General features: G+C 39.6%; 1 protein-coding gene across 2 annotated transcripts in view; it reads right to left on the minus strand.

The window, feature by feature from the left end:
• The window catches only part of LOC132834367 (unconventional myosin-Vc-like), a 90,881-nt gene that overhangs the window by 1,098 nt on the left and 68,010 nt on the right, over positions 1-21,773 (minus strand). Inside the window, exons 27-39 of one of the 2 annotated variants that reach the window (XM_060853199.1) lie at positions 20,560-20,623; positions 16,190-16,270; positions 13,493-13,673; positions 11,807-11,900; positions 11,466-11,529; positions 8,912-9,080; positions 8,098-8,185; positions 7,741-7,848; positions 7,460-7,614; positions 6,562-6,651; positions 3,355-3,505; positions 1,994-2,279; positions 692-866 (exon numbers count right to left, since the gene is read on the minus strand). In XM_060853199.1, the coding sequence (XP_060709182.1) occupies positions 692-866; positions 1,994-2,279; positions 3,355-3,505; positions 6,562-6,651; positions 7,460-7,614; positions 7,741-7,848; positions 8,098-8,185; positions 8,912-9,080; positions 11,466-11,529; positions 11,807-11,900; positions 13,493-13,673; positions 16,190-16,270; positions 20,560-20,623 (1,706 nt within the window). The remainder of the gene's footprint in view (positions 1-691; positions 867-1,993; positions 2,280-3,354; positions 3,506-6,561; positions 6,652-7,459; positions 7,615-7,740; positions 7,849-8,097; positions 8,186-8,911; positions 9,081-11,465; positions 11,530-11,806; positions 11,901-13,492; positions 13,674-16,189; positions 16,271-20,559; positions 20,624-21,773) is intronic. The other variant, XM_060853200.1, reaches the window with a different exon arrangement.

Consider the following 21,773-nt stretch of genomic DNA (forward strand, 5'->3'; position numbering starts at 1 on the left):
GTAAGAAAATCAAATATATTTCCTTCAGTAGTTTATTTAATTCTCTCAATGTCCGATCTAATGATCTCATCAAAAATAGAGACTGAGCCAGATGAGATGAGAGAGTGAAGGAACATAAATATATATGGAGAGATGGCGGGGGAGGGGAGATAAGCGAAAAAGCAAGTAGAAGGGAGAGAGTGGCAGAGACAGAGAGAGAGAGAGGTGTGTGTGTGTGTGTGTGTGTGTGTGTGTGTGTGTGTGAGAGAGAGAAAAAAAGAGGGTGAGGGTGAGAGCGAAAGAAAGAGGACAAGGGTGTGCAAAAGAGAGAGAAAGAAGGCGAGGGTGTGAGTGATAGCGAGAGAGAGAGAGAGAGAGAGAGAGGGCAAGGGTGAGGGTGAAGGTGAAAGTGAGAGAGAGAGAGAAAAAGAGGATGAGGATGAGAGAGAAAGAGGACGAGAGAGCGAGCATGAGGACGTGAGACAGAGAGAGAAAAAAGAGAGGCAAGGATGTGTGGGGGGGAGAAGGAAAGAGGGTGAAGGGCTGGTGGGAGGGTGTGAGAGAGAGAGTTGTGAGGAGAGAGAGAGAGAGAGAGAAAGAAAGAAAGAGAGAGGCGGGGGGGGGGCGGGGAGGAGAGAGAAAGAGAAAATTAAAACGTGTCTGGCAACAATCACGAGAGGTCAACTGGAAATATTAAAAGTTAAAATCAGACCTGCACAGCTGAGAGAGATGTACATTTTGCACATATTTCTTTCATATCATCATCTGTGGTCTTGTTAACCTGAAGTAGCCAGGCAGCCTGAGATAGTGGTTCCAGGGTCTCTTTAGCATTGCTAGTCTGCATATTCTTATCCTTCAGCCACTCTTCCAAGTAACTAATATTACATCTGGGACAAATATAAAGAAACCATTCATTAATAATACACTCATCTAGACATCAAAAAGGTTACTGTGACCTCTGACAAAGATATTAATAATGAAAAATATAATACAGTAACACCACATTTTGAATTATTCTGAGCTAAACATGCATTACAAATAACTCAACTTAATCACAAAGAATATGACTAACACTATTTCCATTATTTTAGCAACATGCCATTTAAATGCAAATTTTCTGCTTTGTATACACTTCTTCCCTTTCTTCAATGTCCTTTCCTAGTAGCACGCATCCATATGTGTGACAACAATGCACTGCTTGTCAAGTATTACCTTAATTCTTTGAACACTATGTAAACAGAACACAAGTTAGAATGAGTGTTTACTGAAAAGAAATTTAACAACGTTCACACCTCTGGGTTATGAAGTTGATATCATTTTTTTTCTCTTCCAGACCTGTAGTCTTCACTAAAACTTGTGTCCAGTTTATTGCAAGCACAGAGCAGCACAGTTCAGCATAAAAAATGCACAAAAGATTTTAAAAATGTTTATTATGGTCTCAGCCTCAGTTCAGTTCCGCTTATGTTTAAAAGGTTGACTTTATAAGCTGGAGACCTGAGCATGTAATCTGCCCAGTTTGCTGAAATATTCAGGGAGTGCTGATTGTCAGAGATGAGGTCTTTCAGCAGATAAGTTAAACTAAGTTCCTGACTGCTCTCTTGGATAGATATAATGGATGATTTAGAAAGTAACATGCTAATTCTTTTGACATCCTGACTAGTGTGTAGCCTTCAATAATATCACTAAAACAGATGTTAATCTCATTGCTATTTTGGAGGTCTCCCTCTTCAGAAATTGGCTGCTGTGTTTCCCTGCATTTCTGCACTGACTAATATTCAAACGTATTTCAATTGGTTATAAAGTTCAGAGATTGTGAAGGGTGCTATACAAATGTAACTCTTTCCTTTTATTCAAATCTCTGTTCAGCTTTAGAAATAAAAACATGGAGGGGAGATTTAATCTCATTCCAGTCTGTTTTGTTTCCAGAGGGTTAAAATTGAGCCCATCATGTCATCCCTAACAGACCTGTTGCAATTCATTTTTTGTGAGGAAGTATTGAAGCAGAATGCTTTACCTTATTTGCATTCCTTTTCTGCATGAGCACATGTCTTTGCGCAGGAAGAGATTATTAAGGGTGATTGTTCCAATTAGAAAGAAGAGCTGTTTAACGGCCTGTTTGGTCAGATCAGTGTCCATGTCATGCTGACACATGGTGGTGAAGTAGTAGCTGAGCTGCTGCAAGATGGAAGATATTGTGTACTTGTCCACTTCTTCTTGATAATTTGAAGATCTTTTCCGAAGTCCAGTTGGCTTCATGCTCGAAATGCCTTGCAGGCTTTCATGTTCCAGCATTCCCGGTACTAAAATGGAGCAATAACAATTGTGAATGAGCAATTACAGTTGTAGAGTGCTACTGTATATCCTAATGTAATCACTGACAGTACACATCCCACACAAACAGGTGTGATGATACTATGGCTTTAATACGTTATTTTGTTCTTTTTTTTAATAAGGAGAGGTTTTAAGGCAGAGGCGATGAGCAGTCTACCAGAGCCACTGCAGTGAACAGTTGGTGAGGTCTTGGATTTTTTTCCTAAAGTTGGAACTACAGAAGCAGTCTGAGTGGGTGGGATCAAACTCTCAAAGAAACAGGATTTTCAGATTAGTTTTTTTTTAGTAGCAGCAGTTGTTGCTGGGGTCTCAACAGGCTTGGAAGCTGCAGGAAATCTCTCCCAGCTGCTACACTCAGAATTTTCTCGTGATTCTTTTTCCCTCCTGTGCTGTTGAAGTTGTTTGTGAGACATTCTGAATTTACCTTTTCTCCCCAAGAGGTGTGTTTATAGGATATTACTGTATTGGAACAGTTAATTACTAATAGTTACTGTATCTCGCATTCTGTTAAGTTTTCCAGTAGAGTTAAGTTATTTCAATCTCTTCGCTCTTTTATTCTATTTTAACTACAGTGGATGAATAAAGTGTACTTTGCTTTAAATCCGATGGTTTGACCAATCAAATTGTACCTGGAATGTGACACCTTATGTTTACTTTAAAATAAAAAAATGTTAGGGACTAAACTATCTTCTGAATATTTTGAGAGGGTTTGACCTGATCCATAATGCAGGCTACTTCTTTAATCCATCCAAGCTCACCAGGAAGAGTGCTATCACTTGACTGCACCACTGCTTATATGTGCAATACAGTCCATTTGCCGTCGCTACCCTTCACAACAAACACATTTATCAAACACATGCAGCACAGAGGTACAACCTCACCCCATTCCAACTGAGGCGCTTGGAATTTCATTTAGCATTACTTGTCTAAGATTCCTTGACGAGAATTTGAGATTTATTTTGGAGGTGATGGTGTAAGATCTTCTACAAGGACCTGATGTGCTAGTTCTGAACAGAATACAAGTGAAATGTAGACTATCTTTACCTATCATTGGTTGAAGGTCATCCTCCATCACTTGAATGAGTTGTTGGTAAATGTGAATGGCCAAGTCACTCAGAATTTGTCTATATTCGGACAGGTCAAAGTTTTTCAGACATTGGCTATTTTGTTGAGGAGTGTTGTACCTCATAAACTCCTTTATAAAAACAATAAATGTATGTTAAGGAGCAAGAATAATCACAGTACAAACAATAAGCACACACTTGATAAGTTGGAAAGCCCCATTTTCCAGCTGTCAAATGGACTAAAATACTCCTTGCTGAAACTACACACACACACACACACACACACACACACACACAGACACACACACACACACACACACACACACACAGACTATCCCTTACAACAAGGTAGCTTTGAACAGAGTGTAGCATGAAGGAGCCGAGTAAAACTGAAGTCAACGGCTCTTGGGCAGGAAAATGCATCAGTGGCTGGAGACACTCTAGACAAAGGAAGACACATGTTTTCATCTCACTTTCTCCTAGAATCCCTGTAGTACAGAAAAAGTGGAGCATCAAGTCTGCAGTGACCTGGTGAAGAGCATCCCACCCAGGTTTGGCCTATCCTCTCCTATCCTTGGCTGACCCCATCTTTGTAACCCCATATTTACCATGCCTAAACCACCTAATTTTCACATCCCTGGACACTATGGGCAATTTAGCATGGCCAACCCACCTAATCTATACATATTTTGAAGTGTGGGAGGAAAGCGAAGCACCCAGAGGACATGGAGAGAATGTGCAAACTCCACGCACTCACCCAGGGGTGGCATTAAACCTGGGTCCCTGACGCTGTGAGGCAGCTGTGCTAACCACTGAGACACTGTGCCACCCTCAACAACACAGTTTCTATCAACTGCATTCAAGATCCAATCATCATAGACTACTTCAGTAATGACGAATGAATTACTGGATAAGCAGGAATTTCCTCCAGTTAAACACTGTGGTAACAGTTCTTGTAAGGAACAAACTTGTAAGGACTGCAATTCCAGTCCTCAGCTACTGATGCCATTTTCTCCTTCTAGCAACTGTCTGAGGCTGAACCAGACAATTTGCATCCTTGGCATCATTTCTAAACCTTGAGTTAAGCTTTCCATTACACATCCCTGCCTCCATGAAGAACACCTGTTTTCACCTCTGTAGTGTTCCCCACCTGACTTCAACCCAGCTTCATTCATCTGTTACTGGAACTCTGATCCATGCCTTTGTTACTTCCAGCCTGGACTATTCTGATGGACTCTTGGCTTCTCTCCCAGAATCCTTCCTCCATAAATAGGAAGTTGTCCAAAACTCTGCTGCCTGTGTCCTTACACACAACAAACAATTAAATTGGGGAACATCAGGCTCCCAGTCAAGCAATACTCCAATTTAAAAGCCCTCATTCTTGCTTTCAAGATGCTCCCTATCGCTGTCATCACCTGTACTGCCAAATACATGTATGTTCATCTAATTCTGGTCTTTTGAGCATCCCCAATTTTAACTGCTGCACAAATGGTGACTGAGGCATCAGCCACCTAATGCCTGAGCTTGGGAATTCCTCCTTCAAATCTCCCTCCCCTCTCCCTTCTTTACTGTTTAAAACACATCGCTTTGATAAAACTATTGGTCATTTCCCCAGGTGCTATCTTGTACAATATGGTGTCAGAAATAGCCTTACAATATTCCCGGTGAATCACGTTGGCATATTTAATTACATTAAAGTTGCAATACAAGTACAAACTGTTGTTAATTGCAGAGACTTCAGATTCATTTGTTAATCCTTGAATAACAGACCAGCCCACAGTCAAATATTGTTTGATCTGGGCAGCATCCAAGCTTGGGCTGGTACATGACAAGAAACACTCAATAAATGCCAGGAAATCAGCATCTCCTCAAGAAGGAACCAAACTGCATTGCCTCAACACTACCATCAGCAAATTCCCACCAGTATAATACTGGTGTCACCAATAACCAGAGGTAATTGCACCAGATTTCCCTCTGCTGCCAGTGTACAGTGGTTACAGTATTCATCGCAAAGCAATTCTCTAAGGCTCCTTTAACTGCACTTCCTAAACATGACCTGTGGTGGGATGACAGCAACAGACATGGGAACACCATCAGGGTCCTAGTTCCCCTTCCAATCATACATCATCTTGCTGCATGAACTGCAGCAATTCTAGAAGGCAGTGTTCACCAAAGTCTACAAAGACAACTTGGAATGAGCAATACAATGCTGTCAGGAATGCTCATTTCTCCAGAATGAATATTAAAGAAGTTACTAACAAACATACTGAGGAAACGTTGTGGCCAAGAGTAAGGTGTCAGAGATATCTCAAATGAGCCCAATAGCAGTCCAATTGTGGAGATAACTTCACCAGATGGACTGGAGTGGATTATGAAGCAGCCCACCATAGAGTCGTCGAGGCGTACAGCATGGAAACAGGCCCTCCAGCCCAACTTGTTCATGCCACCCAGTTTTCACAATTAATCCAGACTCATTTGCCACCATCTGATCAATATCCCTCCATTCTTACCCATCCACTTAACTGTCCAAATGTTTCTTAAATGACAAAATTGTACTTGCCTCCACCACTACCTCCAACAGCCCGTTCAAGAGCCTCAACACCCTCTGTGTGAAAGAATACCTCTCTGAACTCTTTTGTATCTCACCTCTCCCACCTTAAACCTATGTTCCCTAGTTTTAGACTTCCCACTCTGGGAAAAAAGTTGTCCCCTATCTACACCTCTCACAATTTCATAGACCTCTACAGACCTGAGGGTCACCCCTCACAGTCTCCTATGCTCCAGGGAAAAATGCCCTAGCCTAATCAGCCTCTTTTCATAATATAAACCCTCCAATCCAGGTAGCACCCTGATCAATCTTTTCTGCACTTTTTCTAATTTAGTAATATCCTTTCTATATTAAGGCAACCAGAACTGCACAATACTCCAAATGTGACCTTACTAGCACCATCATCTGAAGGGCAATTAGAGGTGGGTAACAAATACTGGCCATACTAATGACCCCCACATCCAGTGAAAGAATAAATAAATAAGGATTGCACAGCCATGCATGAGTTTAATATTATCTCAATTGTAGGGTGGCACATTAAATACAACTTTAAATATAAATAGAAATTAATGTAATTTATAACAAAACTTGGAGATATAGTGAACAATTCCAACATTCCTGGATGTGACATCTTCTTACCTCCTCTCCACTGTACTGCTTTAAGCAGTTAAGAAAATGGACACTGTTGGAAAGCCAAAATGACAGCATTTCAAAATCTTCACTGTGATTCTATTAAACAAGACAATATTGGAAGAATGAGTATAAACAACTACAGAATATTTATTTTAAATAAAAAAACTATTGTTCATCTAAAAACCACTGAAAAATGTAACCTAATTTTGGTAAACTTGCTGATATCCTTACACTATTACATCTCTATCAACATTCCTGATGTTATTTAAATGTTAAATGTGTTAGCTATTTTCTCAATCAAATATTGAAAACTTCCAAAACACTTCATTGGTAACTCACACAATACTTTACACAAAACAGCTCATATTTCAAAATTTGTTTAAAAGGAAGTTTTTCTGAAAAAAATGCCTCTTGACTTTGTGGGGAAAGTGAGAACTGCAGATTAGATTCCCTTCAGTATGGAAACAGGCCCTTCAGCCCAACAAGTCCACACCGACCCTCCGAAGAGTAACCCACCCAGACCCATTTCTCTCTGACTAATGCACCTAACTCTACGGGCAATTGAGCATGGCCAATTCACCTAACCTGCACATCTCTAGATTGTGGGAGGAAACCGGAGCACCAGAGGAAACCCACGCAGACATGGGGAGAACGTGCAAACTCCACACAGACAGTCACCCGAGGCTGGAATCGAACCCAGGTCCCTGGTGCTGTGAGACAGCAGTGCTAACCACTGCTGGAGATCAGAATCTAATGAGCAGGCAAATCAACGTTTCAGGCATAAGCCCTTCGTCCTGATGAAGGGCTTATGCCTGAAATGTCAATTCTCATGATCCTTGGATGCTGCCTGACCTGCTGTGCTTTTCCAGCACCACCCTCTTGACTTTGTGCCAGGTTTACATACCTTAGTGACTGTTTTGATACCATCAAGTAGAGAGTTCATCAGGGATTTCAGCATTTCAGCATCATTACTATCATCGGTGTAACGTATACACATGAACAGGATACTTGCTGGCAGTATTGGAATCATATTTACAACCACACCACGTGGTTTTAGGTCTAGTAGTGAAGCAAGACCATATACATTACAACAGAGAAGACTCCTAAACGTAAGTCTAATATTAATACTGTTCATCTGTCTTTCAGAAATCAGAGATAATTGTAAAACAAAGAAAACAATTTTACCCAAAATTAGATTTTTTATGAGCTTTTCTTCATCCTCAGTTTTACATTCCAACATTCCAAGGAACTCCTTCTTCACAATGGGACTCACTTTTCCATTGGCTTGACTTCCTGTCCAGAACCATTAACACAGTTATGAATCAAGCAGGTTCGTCCACTTTCAAACTTTTGAATCTCAAGTACCTAAGTGATACTCTTTTAGATTTCTTGTAATAATATCAAATATCTGAGAAATATTTTGATTACTTTCCTTCTTGATTACAAAAGCTTGGTTTTGGCTTCAATATTTTGCTGTCTCTGCTATACACCAACATTTTCAGCCAAACAGCACTAATTAGGGACAAAGTTTGAGTTACCTACCTCTATCAATTGTTTTGGTTAAGGACTTAATCTGATGTTGCAACTTCCTGATTTGCTTTTCTTTCTGATCAAGACGTTCCTCCAGATCCTCCAAAACAAAGCAGACAGAGGATTAATCTTCACAGTCCCACAAACTGATCATCTGTGTTGAAGGCCAAACATTCATACTACAGTTCCAACTTTACTATCATCACATTATACAATTCCTATAAACAAGAGAAGGCCCTCCAATCAAATACAAAACATTAAATTAAAGCAAAACCATTCTCCTAGTTTTTACTCAGTGGCCTTTACAAGTTGCAAATCACATACATCTGCTGTAAGGTTATCCCATTAAAGGAATATTTTCAACAGGGCAGTAAAGAATGGGTGCTCTTAGCTAATGTTTGAATTGCCTCAAAGCCAGTGAATGTTTTATCAAGTAGGTCACATAAGCAATATCAGATTATTTATAACAAACATTTCATATTCATATTTCAATTAATGAAGCTCCAAATTCCACCCCCCCCCCCCCCCCCCCCCCCCACAAGAGCTGTGAATTCAATTCACCAAAGGAGCTTAATGATACACGTTCCATGTTGTTGATGGAGTATGAAATGTCCCCATTGTAGGTGATCAAGTTTCCAAGGACAGTATCCAAACTCAGCCAGTCTAGTGCTGACATAAGTTAAAGTTGTTGCACTGATACAAAAATTTCATTTTAAACACATTCTCTCCATTTTAAGATTTTAACAGACTTGCATTACATATATTTGCATCTAACAACATAAAAATTATCATTGAACTTTAGGGATGGCAATATTCCAGCACTCACCCAGTTTTCCAATGTTAATTGAGATGCTTCTTGCTTCATTCTGTTACTGGCTGCACTATCAGCTTGGGTCCAATTCAGTAGCTGATGATTCTCATTTTCAAGTTTTCTCACTTTATCAAGTAATTCCATATTTTCTTTGGCACAGTTAGCTTTCTGGATTTCTACCAATCTATATATTGTCAACAAATTGAGAATATTTCAGTAGAAAAACCTTACTGCACTGTTGTCGATTGACAGTCCTGACTGCTTTTATTTAAATTTTAGAAGGGCAATTGAGGCATTTGATACTTCATTTGAATATTAATTGTTTTGGTTAATATACTGAAAACTCCCAGTATTATTAACATTTAAAAAAAGGAATCATGCCTTTTTGTTACTGTTTAGGACATTGTTCAATTATAAACTTAATTGTAAATAACGGAGTTTTTAAAAAACGAATTGATTAAGATAATCAAGGTAAACAATTATGACTTAATTCTTGGCATTGCCTCTTGCAAATCAGTTGCAGCAGATATGCTCTATAAATCGTATTCTATTTTTGAATCAATTTTACAGGGAAACTGAAATAATATATAGATTACACTGGTTTAGAAGTCTTTACTTATATGCAAACAACATATATGAATGCACCTTGTATACCAGACTTTTCAGCAGATTAATATGAACTTGCTGTAAAATCATTTTGCAATTATATGTCCACCTACGTTTCAGGCTCAGTGACCCTTTCTCAGAACTCAGTTTGGAGTTTTCCCAGCAAGTTCTGTTTTTGTTTGAAAGAATCTTTTTGTCATTTACATAAATGATTTGGATGTGAGCATAAGAGGTACAGTTAGTAAGTTTGTAGATGACACCAAAATTGGAGGTGTAGTGATCAGCGAAGAGGGTTACCTCAGATTACAACAGGATCTGGACCAGATGGGCCAATGGGCTGAGAAGTGGCAGATGGAGATTAATTCAGGTAAATGCAAGGTGCTGCACTTTGGGGAAGAAAATCTTAGCAGGACTTATACACTTAATGGGAAGGTCCTAGGGAGTGTTGCTGAACAAAGAGACCTTAGTTCATAGCTCCTTGAAAGTGGAGTCGCAGGTAGATAGGATAGTGAAGACAACATTTGGTATGCTTTTCTTTATTGGTCAGAGTGTTGAGTACAGGTCTACAGGGGTTGGGAGGTCATATTACGGCTGTACAGGATACTGGTTAGGCCACTGTTGGAATATTGCATGCAATTCTGGTCTCCTTCCTATCAGAAAGATGTTGTGAAACTTGAAAGGGTTCAGAAAAGATTTACCAGGAAGTTGCCAGGGTTGAAGGATTTGAGCCAAAGGGAGAGCCTGAACAGGCTGGGGCTGTTTTCCTTGGAGAGCGGAGGCTGAGGAGTGACCTTAGAGGTTTACAAAATTATGAGGGGCATGGATACGATAAATAGACCAAGTCTTTTCCCTGGGGTCGGGGAGTCCAGAACTAGAGGATAGGTTTAGGGTGAGAGGGGAAAGATACAAAAGAGACCTAAGGGGCAATTTTTTCACGCAGAGGGTGGCACGTGTACGGAATGAGCTGCCAAAGAATGTGGTGGAGGCTGGTACAATTGCAACATTTAAGAGGCATTTGGATGGGTATATGAATAGGAAGGGTTTGGAGGGATATGGGCCGGGTGCTGGCAGGTGGGACTGGATTGGATTGGGATATCTGGTCGGCATGGACAGGTTGGACCGATGGGTCTGTTTTCATGCTGTACATCTCTATGACTCAATGACTCTAATCTGATGCTCTACTCAGTAAATGTTAACAGGTTAAGGTTCATGGGGAAAAAAAAGAATTAAAACAATAATAATGGAGTAATTCATTTTTTTCCAAATTAGGACATTTGGAAAATACTTAAAAAAAAATTGGTTAAAACAGGCCAAAGGTAACACTGGCTCAGAGGGAGAAAAATAAATGAATATTCTGGTGTTCACATTTCAGAATAAACATTTGATTATTACTTGAGCAAATGGTTGAGCTGCACAAAGATGTTCTCATTTTGGACTTTCCAATTGTTCACAATATTCAATGAAGACATGCCAACAGCAGTTGGCCTGACCCTTCGATCAGTGACGTTTCATGATTGAAATGGGCATCACATTTAAATGGCAAGCCAGAAGTATTGAGGAGTAAGGCTCCAGTAATAATACAATCCATTTGGTTTTGATTTGCACGGCTAATTATTATGTTCAAAGACGGATAGCAAAATATTATTCAAGAAATTAAATTACTACAACATCACACTATCGTGATTATATTGTTGCACAGAGCAGTAGAATTTTGTTGGTAATAGCCTCATCATGCAACAGCAAATCTGCATTACAATTGAGGTAATGATTAGAAATCTGAAGTGCAATATTAGACATTAGATGGGTAGAAGCTGGTAATTAATTATTCTGTTCTTGCATTTCGATGCACATATCCAGAGCTCTGCGTTTTTGCATTTAATGCAAAATATTGGTATCCTTCTTATATGTAGAACCAATCTTAAACTAAGTTAGATGTTAAAGGACTAATGTTAGAGATTCACACCTTCTTTGGAATCCTTCTTCTTTAAGATTGCCTTGTAATTGATCAGTAACTTCTTCCATTTTTTCTGTAAATTGGAGTTATTTTATCAGTGCACAGAATTTCTTTCATGTAATGTGCATTGCCTTCAACTATACAGCTGATGAGTAACGTTAGCTAGAAGCTTACTTATTAAAATGTCAAGAGACTGTTAACAAAATAAGTTATCTATGTTTGTTAGGAAAATTCAACACTTGCGAAGCCAAATATTTTATTTTAGGAAAAGCTATACTGAACTAAAAATCAGAGATCACACTCCACAATTTGTATGCTCTGGATACATGCGACACAGCATACATAATCACCTTTCATTTCCACAACCTGTCCTTGTAAGTGCTTCTCAATGTCTTGTTTTTGCTTTTGCAGCTCTAAGATTTGGAGTTTGAATTCTGGTATGACCTGAATGCACACAAAAATGGTTTACTCCTGATGAAGGTAAATTCAACACCATCAACAACATTGAACATGCAGCAGCTCTCTGGTATAAATGAACCAAACTCAAATGGCATCATGGATATTGGTAGGTCAACATCATCTTTGGGATATATGGATGTCCCCATAAGGCTATAAGAATATAGCCTGTACTTATATCTTTTAACCTTCTCCTGCCCACATTGTGAAGTGGGACAACACATTAATAGTGAGGCTTAATTTTAATCATTTTCTCCTCTACTTTTGGAATATAGTTCCACAGGCAATTCTCCAAGCAATTCTTAGCCAAACTGTTACTTTTCATTGTGAATCTGGTCAACGACACCTTGAAAGTGTGACCAGGTTTCTTTGATGGTTTGCCAGAGCATTGATGGAAACTGCACATATTACATTTCACAGCAGCTGCTGGCCAAGTCACAGTGAGGGATCAAGAGACCTACAACTGGGATTCTACCCAGGTATTTCACAGGCTAATTATGGGCTACTTCATCGTTGGGGTCATTGTTAGCTGTCCAAGCATTCACTTGTTATTCCAAGACAGCAATCTTATGAGGGATACTCAAATAAATGCAAAATACTGCAGATGCTTTATATCTGAAATAAAGAAGTACTGGAGAAACTCAGCAGGTCTGGCAGATTCTGTGGACAGAGAAACAGAATTCACGTTTCGAATCCAACAATGGAGTTATATCGGCCCCAAAACATCAATATCATTTCTCTTTCCACAGATGCTGCCAGAGCTGCTAAGTTTCTCTAGTACTTTGTGTTTTCATTTATTCTTGAAGAGGGACAATGGTGGATTTTTTTCTTCTGCTCCCCTCATGTTATAGCTGCTGACAAGCCTAGAGAATAGCAAGACTTGCCCCTATAACATTTTGCTCAGTTTCTGCTAGTGATGCACATGGGAAACCACAATAAATGGCTTGTTTAATGGGTTGCTGAACCTGTAGTCGATTCTTAAACAATGCTTTAAAATATAAAAAATATTGAAAGACTAGTTGGTGCCACTACTAAATTGCGTTAAATTTGTAATAGGAATAAAATTCCCATTGTCTTTACTTTCCTGTAACTAACAACAGAGGGAGACTTTCAGAGTGTAATGTTAGATTAGATTCCCTACAGTGTGGAAACAGGCCCTTTGGCCCAACAAGTCCACACCGACCCTTGGAAGAGCAACCCACCCAGACCGATTCCCCTACATTTACCCCTGACTAATGCACCTAACACTATGGGCAATTTAGCATGGCCAATTCACCTAACCTGCACATCTTTGGACTGTGGGAAGAAACCGACACAGACATGGGGAGAATGTGCAAACTCCACACAGACAGTTGCCCGAGATAGGAATTGAACCCAGGTCCCTGGCACTGTGAGGCAGCAGTGCTAACCACTGAGCCACCGTGCTGCCCGACTTCAGTGGTGTTATATATCTTTCTTTTAATATGGAGTTCATTTTTGTTAAATAGTCAATGAACCCATTTTGGCCTTTGCTGACATATATTAGAAACAAACATATATAATGTACAGCATGCAAGATCTTAATGATTTGATGATTGTACCAGATTTTCTTTAGCCAGTCTAGTCACTTCCTGCCGAATGGTCTCATTAGTGTCATTCTCTGCTTCGACTTTTTGTTGGAGATGCGTAGTCTCTTCACAGAGCTGATCAATTCTAAAACTGAGTTCCTCGATTTCTTTCTCGTAGTTCTCTTTCTGAGACTGAATATGCATTTCCATCACTCTATGGAATGGAAGGCCACAATTAATTGAATTACTGCTGTTCCGACAGGCACAAGTGTCTCTGAAAACGCCACAGAAATGCAAGCAGCTGACCAAAAAGTCACTAACTGACTTTTATTTTGAAATTGTCTGCAATCAGAGGTGCCTGAAACATAATTAAATATTTGCACAGCACTAGAGCAAGGTCATAAAAGAAGCCAGACTGTGTTAGGCAGCTGCCTGACCAAGACAGTAGAGGAGAGGATAAAGGATAAGGAATGATGAGAGAGAGTTGTGGGAAGGGAAAAGGAAGTTGGAATGACACGAGAGCATGGATAAAAAATAGGAATGGGGCAAAGGACAAGACAGAGAGAATAGGGAAGAATCATAGATTGCCTATAGTGTGGAAGCTGGCCATTCAGCCCACAGACTCCTGAAGAGCATCCTACCCAGACCCAACCTATCCCTGTAACCCTGTATTTCCCTTGGCTAATTCAACTAGCTTGCACATCCCTGGACACTACAGGCATTTTAGCATGGCCAACCCACCTAACCTGCACATCTTTGGACTGTGGAAGGAAACTGGAGCACCCAGAGGAAACCCACACCGACATTGGGAGAATATGCAAATTCCACATACTTGCCAGAAGGTGGAATTGAAGCCAGGTCCCTGATGCTGTGAGGCAGCAGTGCTAACAACTGAGCCACCATGCTGCCCCAAAGAAGGATAAAGGTGAGTGGCAAGTCAGAGTGTGGGGAGGATGGGTGGATGGTGGGATTTGGTGGGAAGGTGGTTATAAAGAAAGTATGAATAACAGGAGGTGAGAGGGAGAACAGAGAAAGGAGGACGAAAAAGATCTAGTGGGAAAGAGAGGGGGGTTAAGAGAGGCAAATGATAGCAACAAGGATGTAGAGGGGGACAATTAACCCCAAATTTAACTCCACAGTTGAAGGGTATAGAGGGGGGATGTGAATTGATGCTTTTCCATGATCAAATTTGGTCAATTGGGGGCTGAATGGTCAAGCTATCTGTGTCAATCTCCAAATTCGATCAGCAAATGAGAGGGATGGGAAATGAGCCTCTGCTTGAGCCCAGGCCTATAACAGGGCAAACAAATGAGAGGAAATAATCAAGAAGTGGTCGGCCCAAAGTTAACAACAGTAGGGACATCAGGACCACCACAGATCTGGGGAAACGCTGCCTATAAGAAACTAAATAAAGGTCAAAGAAAGCCAAAATCTACCTTTGCAAAGCTCTGAGTGGGCTAGGGAAACTATGAGTGAGTGTACAAACTGGGGCAGGAACGGAGATCAGGCAGCGAGCAGTGCAGAATGGCTGCAAACAGGAACAAAAGCAAAGATCTGGAAAACGCACATTCAAAAACAGGGCCACAGCTAAAACATCAGTTAGTGTAGATCGTAACATCTGCAATTTCATGGTCATTTCTGAGTGACTGGAAAAATCATTAATTTTAAATGTTAATTTTAATCAGCCAGGTAATATTATCTCTATAATGTCACCTCTTTCTGCAAAACTTCTGAATAAGACGACTCACTATTTTAATACATAATACAGAGGAACCTCGATTATCCAGCATTTAAATTATCCAAATATCGGATTATCTGGCAAGATCACAAGGTCCCAATGCTTGGCTAAACTGTGTTATCTGGCATTCGATTATCCAGAATTCGATTAACTAAACAAAATACTCCCCACCAGTGTCCTTTGGATGATCGAGGTTCCTCTGTAGTTGGAGGGAATGAACAAAAAAAATCAGAGCCAGGTTGGATACCCAGGAATGCAGAAGCCAATATGTACTGAGAAGGTAAAAGGCAAGATGAAGTCACCATGGTCCCAGAGGAATGCTCTCTCATTAGAGAGAGATGACTGGTAGTAGTTTAACTTGAGGGTCACCATGCCTCAAGCAAGGGGAAAGATTGAGAAGGAGAGTTGTTCACGAGATTCTCAACAGGGTAGGAATTGAACCCACAATGTTGGCATCACTCTGATACATGGACCAGCTGACCAGCTAACTGAGCTAACCAAGTGAGCAGTGACAATGAGACAACATCCTTCCTATAATTATCAGATCCTTAAAATCTTTTTTTCCTATAAATATACTTTTACTTCTCCGTCAAAACTGTTCAGAATTCACTCTTCACTGTCTGGGCTCATTACTGTCCAGCTGGTGTTTAAAACCCAGGCATCAACACAAATCTGTCACTGCAGCCTGAGTATTTATCAAAGAGATAATGTTTTTACAACCATCTTACCAAATGTATTACATTAAATTGCATGATCATTAATATAATTTGTAGCACATTAAGACAGGCTGAGGATGTAATAATGTACTCGATAAAGACAAGCCTTTTATAGTCCTTTACTTAATAATTCTATAGTGGAGGACTTAATTACATATAATTGTAACATGCAGATACAAGTACAATGCTTCTGCAGAAAACTGCAATCCACAAACTGTTCTGCAACATTTGCCATTATTAATTGACATAGAAAAAGATTCATTAATAACCCATCACCTGGTAGCTCTTTTCAATCCTTCATATGCCAACCAGAGCTCTCCATCTTCATTTAGCTGCTCCATGTCCTCTGGAGAAAGTCTCAAGTAAAGAATTATTTAAAGTTATTCAAACACCAACATGTTTTATATTTAACCTGATTGGCAATTAAAAGTTTATTCGGATAATCCTACAGGTTTTTAATCAGGTGCACCAAACTTGGAGAATATAGTGGAGTGACATCAAAAACAAATTGTACGTCGCAATAATACTTCCAATTTACTTTTAGAATTTGTACTTGCTGTGGACGGCCATTAAGTGAGAGTTTTGTATCTTCAACTTTAAATGACTGACTTACTAGATATTAGATCTCTGTCTCTTTTATACGCACAGGTTACTCAAATATAATTGCTCCCATCAAAATTGTTTACAGAAATAAAGCTTTTAAATATGGTGATTTTTAAACAAAAACTAAATACTCAATGCATTGGCAGGATTTTTCTGAAAGAGACAAAGGAACATATTTTGCTGTTCACCTTATGTACACCTGTACACTGACAATTAGTACATTTTCAGTGCAGATAAAGTGTCTGAAGCAATTCAACCAATTATGTTGAAGAACCCACACAGATTGTAAAGAAGGAATTGAAAGAAACAGAGATTATAAGCTATATTTAAATGGAAGCAAAATAAAAATCAGATCTAGGCATGGGACTAAAAGCAAGGCAGAGACAGTACTATACATTTATTAGAAATTTACAGCAGTAAGTTTATATCAAAAGAAATGAGATGCTAAAACTAATGTTTTTCAGGGTCGGAGGTTGTTCAAAAACAAATTTAGCTTACTACACCATTAAAAACTTAGCTCTTCTGTTTTCTTATCAGTCTTTAGAGAGAGCTTAGGGGTGATTAGCTTAATTCACATCATCTCCATGATCCATCTGCAGATTTTCCAGAAAAGCCTGCAACACTGCAGCCTGTGTAATATTACATTGACAGCAGTTCCCAGGCTTCTGCATTCATCTATGCACACATGGGCACCATTCCTGTTGCTAATTGGACAGCATTGGGCCATGCAATGGGCTCACTAATTACTCACCTACAAAAATATGATCTACAATTCAAAATTTAGTTATAATTAGAAAGCATGCACAAGGAGAGATAATTCTCATTTTAAAAAAAAAGCTAATTATAAAAAGAATTAATCTATTCCTGCTCCTACATTACAGCAGGAACAGTGTCAGCTCAGATATTCATGCAAAGGCTCCTGCATAGTGGTTCTCAAGTGTCACATGGTCAAACAACAGGTTTATGCCTTGCTTCTTAACTTGTTATTTTATTTAATTGCTCTTTAAAACACTTACCTTCCTTTTGTTGCTTGTGTTTTTTATTAATGGCTTTCAAAATTTTAGTTGATTATTATTTGCATTTTGGGATGAAGTTTTCTGTTTCAGTTTTCTATCTTATTTTCTTCTTTCGATTTTTAACTCCATTATGACTCTCTGGGTAGCCAGTCACAGAGTCATAGAGATGTACAACATGGAAACAGACCATCGATCTGACGTGTCTATGTCGATCAGATATCCTAAATTAATCTAGTCCCATTTGCCAGCACTTGGCCCATATCCCTCTAAACCCTTCCTATTCATATACCTATCCAGATGCCTTTTAAATGTTGTCATTGTACTACCCTCTGCCACTTCCTCTGGCAGCTCATTCCATACACACACCACCTTCTGCATGAAAAATTGCCCCTTAGGCCCCTTTTATCCTTTCACCTTAATCTATGCCATCTCACCTTAACCTCTGCCCTCTAGTTTTGAACTTCCCCACCCCAGGGAAAGGACCTTGGCTATTTACCATTTCCATGCCCTCATGGTTTAATAAACCTCTAAGTGAACACCACAGCCTCCAATGCTCCCAGGAAAACACCCCCAGCCTATTCAACCTCTCCTTATAACTCAAATCCTCCAACCTTGACAACATTCTTGTAAATCTTTTCTGAACCCTTTCAAGTTTGGCAACATTCTTTCTATAGGAGGGAGACCAGAATTGCATGCAATATATCAAAAGTGACCTAACCAATATCCTGTACAGCTATAATATGACCACCCAACTCCTAAACCCAATGCTCTGAACAATAAAGGAAAGTATACTAAACGCTTTCTTCACTATCCTATCTACCTGAGACTCCATTTTCTAGGGGCTATGAACCTGCGCTCCAAGGTTTCTTTATTCAGCAGCACTCCCTAGGACCTTACCATTAAGTGTACAAGTCCTGCTCTGATTTGCCTTTCCAAAACGCAGCACCTCACATTTATCTAAATTAAACTGCACCTGCCACTCCTTGGGCCATTGGCCCAGCTGATCAAGATCCTGTTGTGCTGAGGTAAACTTCTTCACTGTCCACTACACCTCCAATTTTGATGGCATCTGCAAATTTACTAACCATTCCTCCTACATTCACATCCAAATCATTTATATGAATGACAAAAAGCACTGGACTCAGCATCGATCCTTGTGGCACACCAGTTGTCACAGGCCTCCAGTCTGAAAAACAACCCTCCTCGACCACCTTGTCTTCTATCATTGAGCCAGTTCTGTATCCAAATGCCTAGTTCTCCCAGAGTTCCACATAATCTAATCTTGCTAACCAATCTACCATGAGGAAGCTTTTTGAATGCCTTACTGAAGTCCATATAGATCACATCCATCACTCTGTCATTATCAATGCTCTTTGTTACTTCTTCAAAAAACTCAATCAAGTTAGTGAGACATGATTTCCCACACACAAATCCATGTTGACTATCCCTAATCAGTCCTTGTCTTTTCAAATACACGTAAATCCTGACCCTCAGGATCCCCTCCAACAACTTACCCATCACTGGTGTTAGGCTCACTGGTCTACAGTCCCTAGCTTTTCCTTACCACCTTTCTTGAATAGTGGCACCGTGTTAGCCAACCTCCAGTCTTCCAGCACCTTGCCTGTGGCTATCAATGATCCAAATCTCTCAGCAAGGGGCCTAGCAATCATTTCCCTAGCTTCCCAGAGACTTTGAGGGTACACCTGATCAGGTCCTGGGGATTTATTCACCTCGTCCTCTGTAATATGGACATTTTTCAAGAAGTCACTATTAAATTCCCCTCATCCTATATCTTCCATGTCCTTCTCCAAAGTAAACACTGATGCTAAATACTTGTTTAGTATCTCCGCCATCTCATGCAGTTCCACACATAGGCTGCCTTGCTAGTCTTTGAGGGGCCCTATTCTCTCCCTAGTTACCCTTTTGTCCTCAATGTATTTGTAGAATCCCTTTGGATTCGCCTTCACACTATTTGCCAAAGCTATCTAACGTCCCTTTTTTACCCTACTTATTGCCCTTCTTAAGTATATTCCTACTGTCTTTATACACTAAGGATTCACTCAATCTCTGCTATCTATTCCCGATATACGCTTCCTTCTCATTCCTGACCAAGATCTCAATTTCTCTAATCATCCAGCTCTCTCTACACCTACAAGCCTTGCTCTTCACTCTAAAAAGGAACATACTGTCTCGAGACCCTTGTTATCTAGTTTTTGAAAGTTTCCCATTTTCCAGCAAGAGCTTCCACCTGCTAACATCTGCCTCCAATCAACTTTTGAAAATTCTTGCCTAATACAATCAAAATTAGCCTTCCTCCATTTAACACTTTAACTTTTAGATCCAGTCTCTCCTTTTCCAATCGCTATTTTAAAATTAATAGAAATATGGTCGCTGACCCCAAAGTGCTCCCCCACTGACACTTCAGTCAACTGCCCTGCCTTATTTCCCAAGAGTAGATCAAGTTTTGCACCTTCTCTAGTAGGTACATCCACATCCTGAATCAGAAAACATTTTGTACACGTTTAAATTCCTCTCCGTCCAAGCCTTTAACACCAAGGCAGTCCCAGTCTATGTTTCCCAGCGTGCACTACAGTATAGCACACTGCAACACAGAAAGAGAGAATTTGATTGGCATGCGAATTTTATGTACACCCAAAGACATGTTACTATCTGAAACAGACATTAGCAAGTTCTATTTTGTAAACATGTGGATGTTTTGTAATAGGATGGTTTAATTAAATTGTCGGTAAGCTATTTTGTTTTGCTTGCGGTGGATATTATGGAGAACAGTAACAGATGGCAGACTCTCACAGTCAAAATCCCACGATTCCAACTGAAGTACTGTTCTGCCACTGAAGAGACTTGGGAAAAAGCCAAGTTTTGTTCCAATATATTAGAAGTACAGTATTATTCAGGAAAATGGTTTAGTTCAAACCATAACTGACTCATTCTATTCCCAAACCTACACAGTACTTTATGTAATAATTAATTGGTGATAATGCCAAATTTAAACAAAAATATTCTTACCTCTTTCGTAGCTCCTCACCCTCTAAACCTCCAAGGAGCTGTTTTGTAATTTCTTCAACTTTTTCTGTCAGTTGGAAGATGTTTGTACAATTTTAGTTTTCGATCGCAACTGCTTATAATACCACATGCTGCATGATGTTAGGATGTGTATGCATTCCCAAAACTGCAAAAGCATTATAGTCACGACGTATCTGCCTACATTTTATGCATTAAAGATAATAATCATACAAAATTCCGATATTTCCTGCAATTTCACACTTTTGTTTGACACAATCTATTCTAAAAGGTAAAATCTAGGAGCTAAGCAACTTGTAATTAGCTGAGGGAGAGTTAGGGGAACTCCTTACCAATTCCCTCCCATCAATAGTAGATATTTTTATTCAATATGTTCAGAAATGTTAAATGATACTTTCAAGAATGGTGGGACTTTAACCCAGACCTTCTAGCCTGGAGGCAGGGAAACTACCACAGCCAAGTTCATACAGCATTAGTGCAGACATCTGCTGCAGTTCAAATCTTCCGTACAGCTGGAAATCCTAGTGGCTGGTTGCTAAGACATGTTTACTTTGCAGTTGTCATAGCTACACAAGATTGGCATTATAGCACGCAGCAGCATGAATGCTCCATTACCCCAACTCAATATAGATCAGAATCAACTTAGAATCAAAAACATCTAACACTTAGTGTTGATTCATTGTCATGTGCACAAAGTTACAGTATCATTATACTCTGTGACCAGCTGTTAGACTGCTGGGGAAAATGTTAACAGAATTATGTTACTAAGCAATGCCAGGTTACTCAATGTTGATTGAAAGTGCACTTTAAGGAGCAATGTAACAAACATTCGTAAGCGAGTGGTTTGTTTTAGCACCACTTCTACTTGCTTTTAAATTAATAAGCTCCCCTACACAGAGTTAGCAATTTCCAGCATTAATTTTCATCAGGAATTTGAAACTAGCCATATCGGTCAACTGGCCTTTATAATGCCCACCCAATTTTTGTTTCCAGTGGTCAATCAGATCTGGCACAGGATCAGTGGCAATCTAATACAGCTAACTTTACAAAATGAGAACTCTCTCCTTAAGTCTTCCGTATGCATTTTAAGTAGCAAGAGGACAACATCAGTAAAACACTGGCAAATTCTTCCTAATGATTCAAATGAACCAATCAACTGAAACAATGAGTTGGTACAGTATGTATATCCCATCGATCCT

The sequence above is a fragment of the Hemiscyllium ocellatum genome, chromosome 39, assembly GCF_020745735.1.
Source record: "Hemiscyllium ocellatum isolate sHemOce1 chromosome 39, sHemOce1.pat.X.cur, whole genome shotgun sequence".
Lineage (NCBI taxonomy): Eukaryota > Metazoa > Chordata > Chondrichthyes > Orectolobiformes > Hemiscylliidae > Hemiscyllium > Hemiscyllium ocellatum.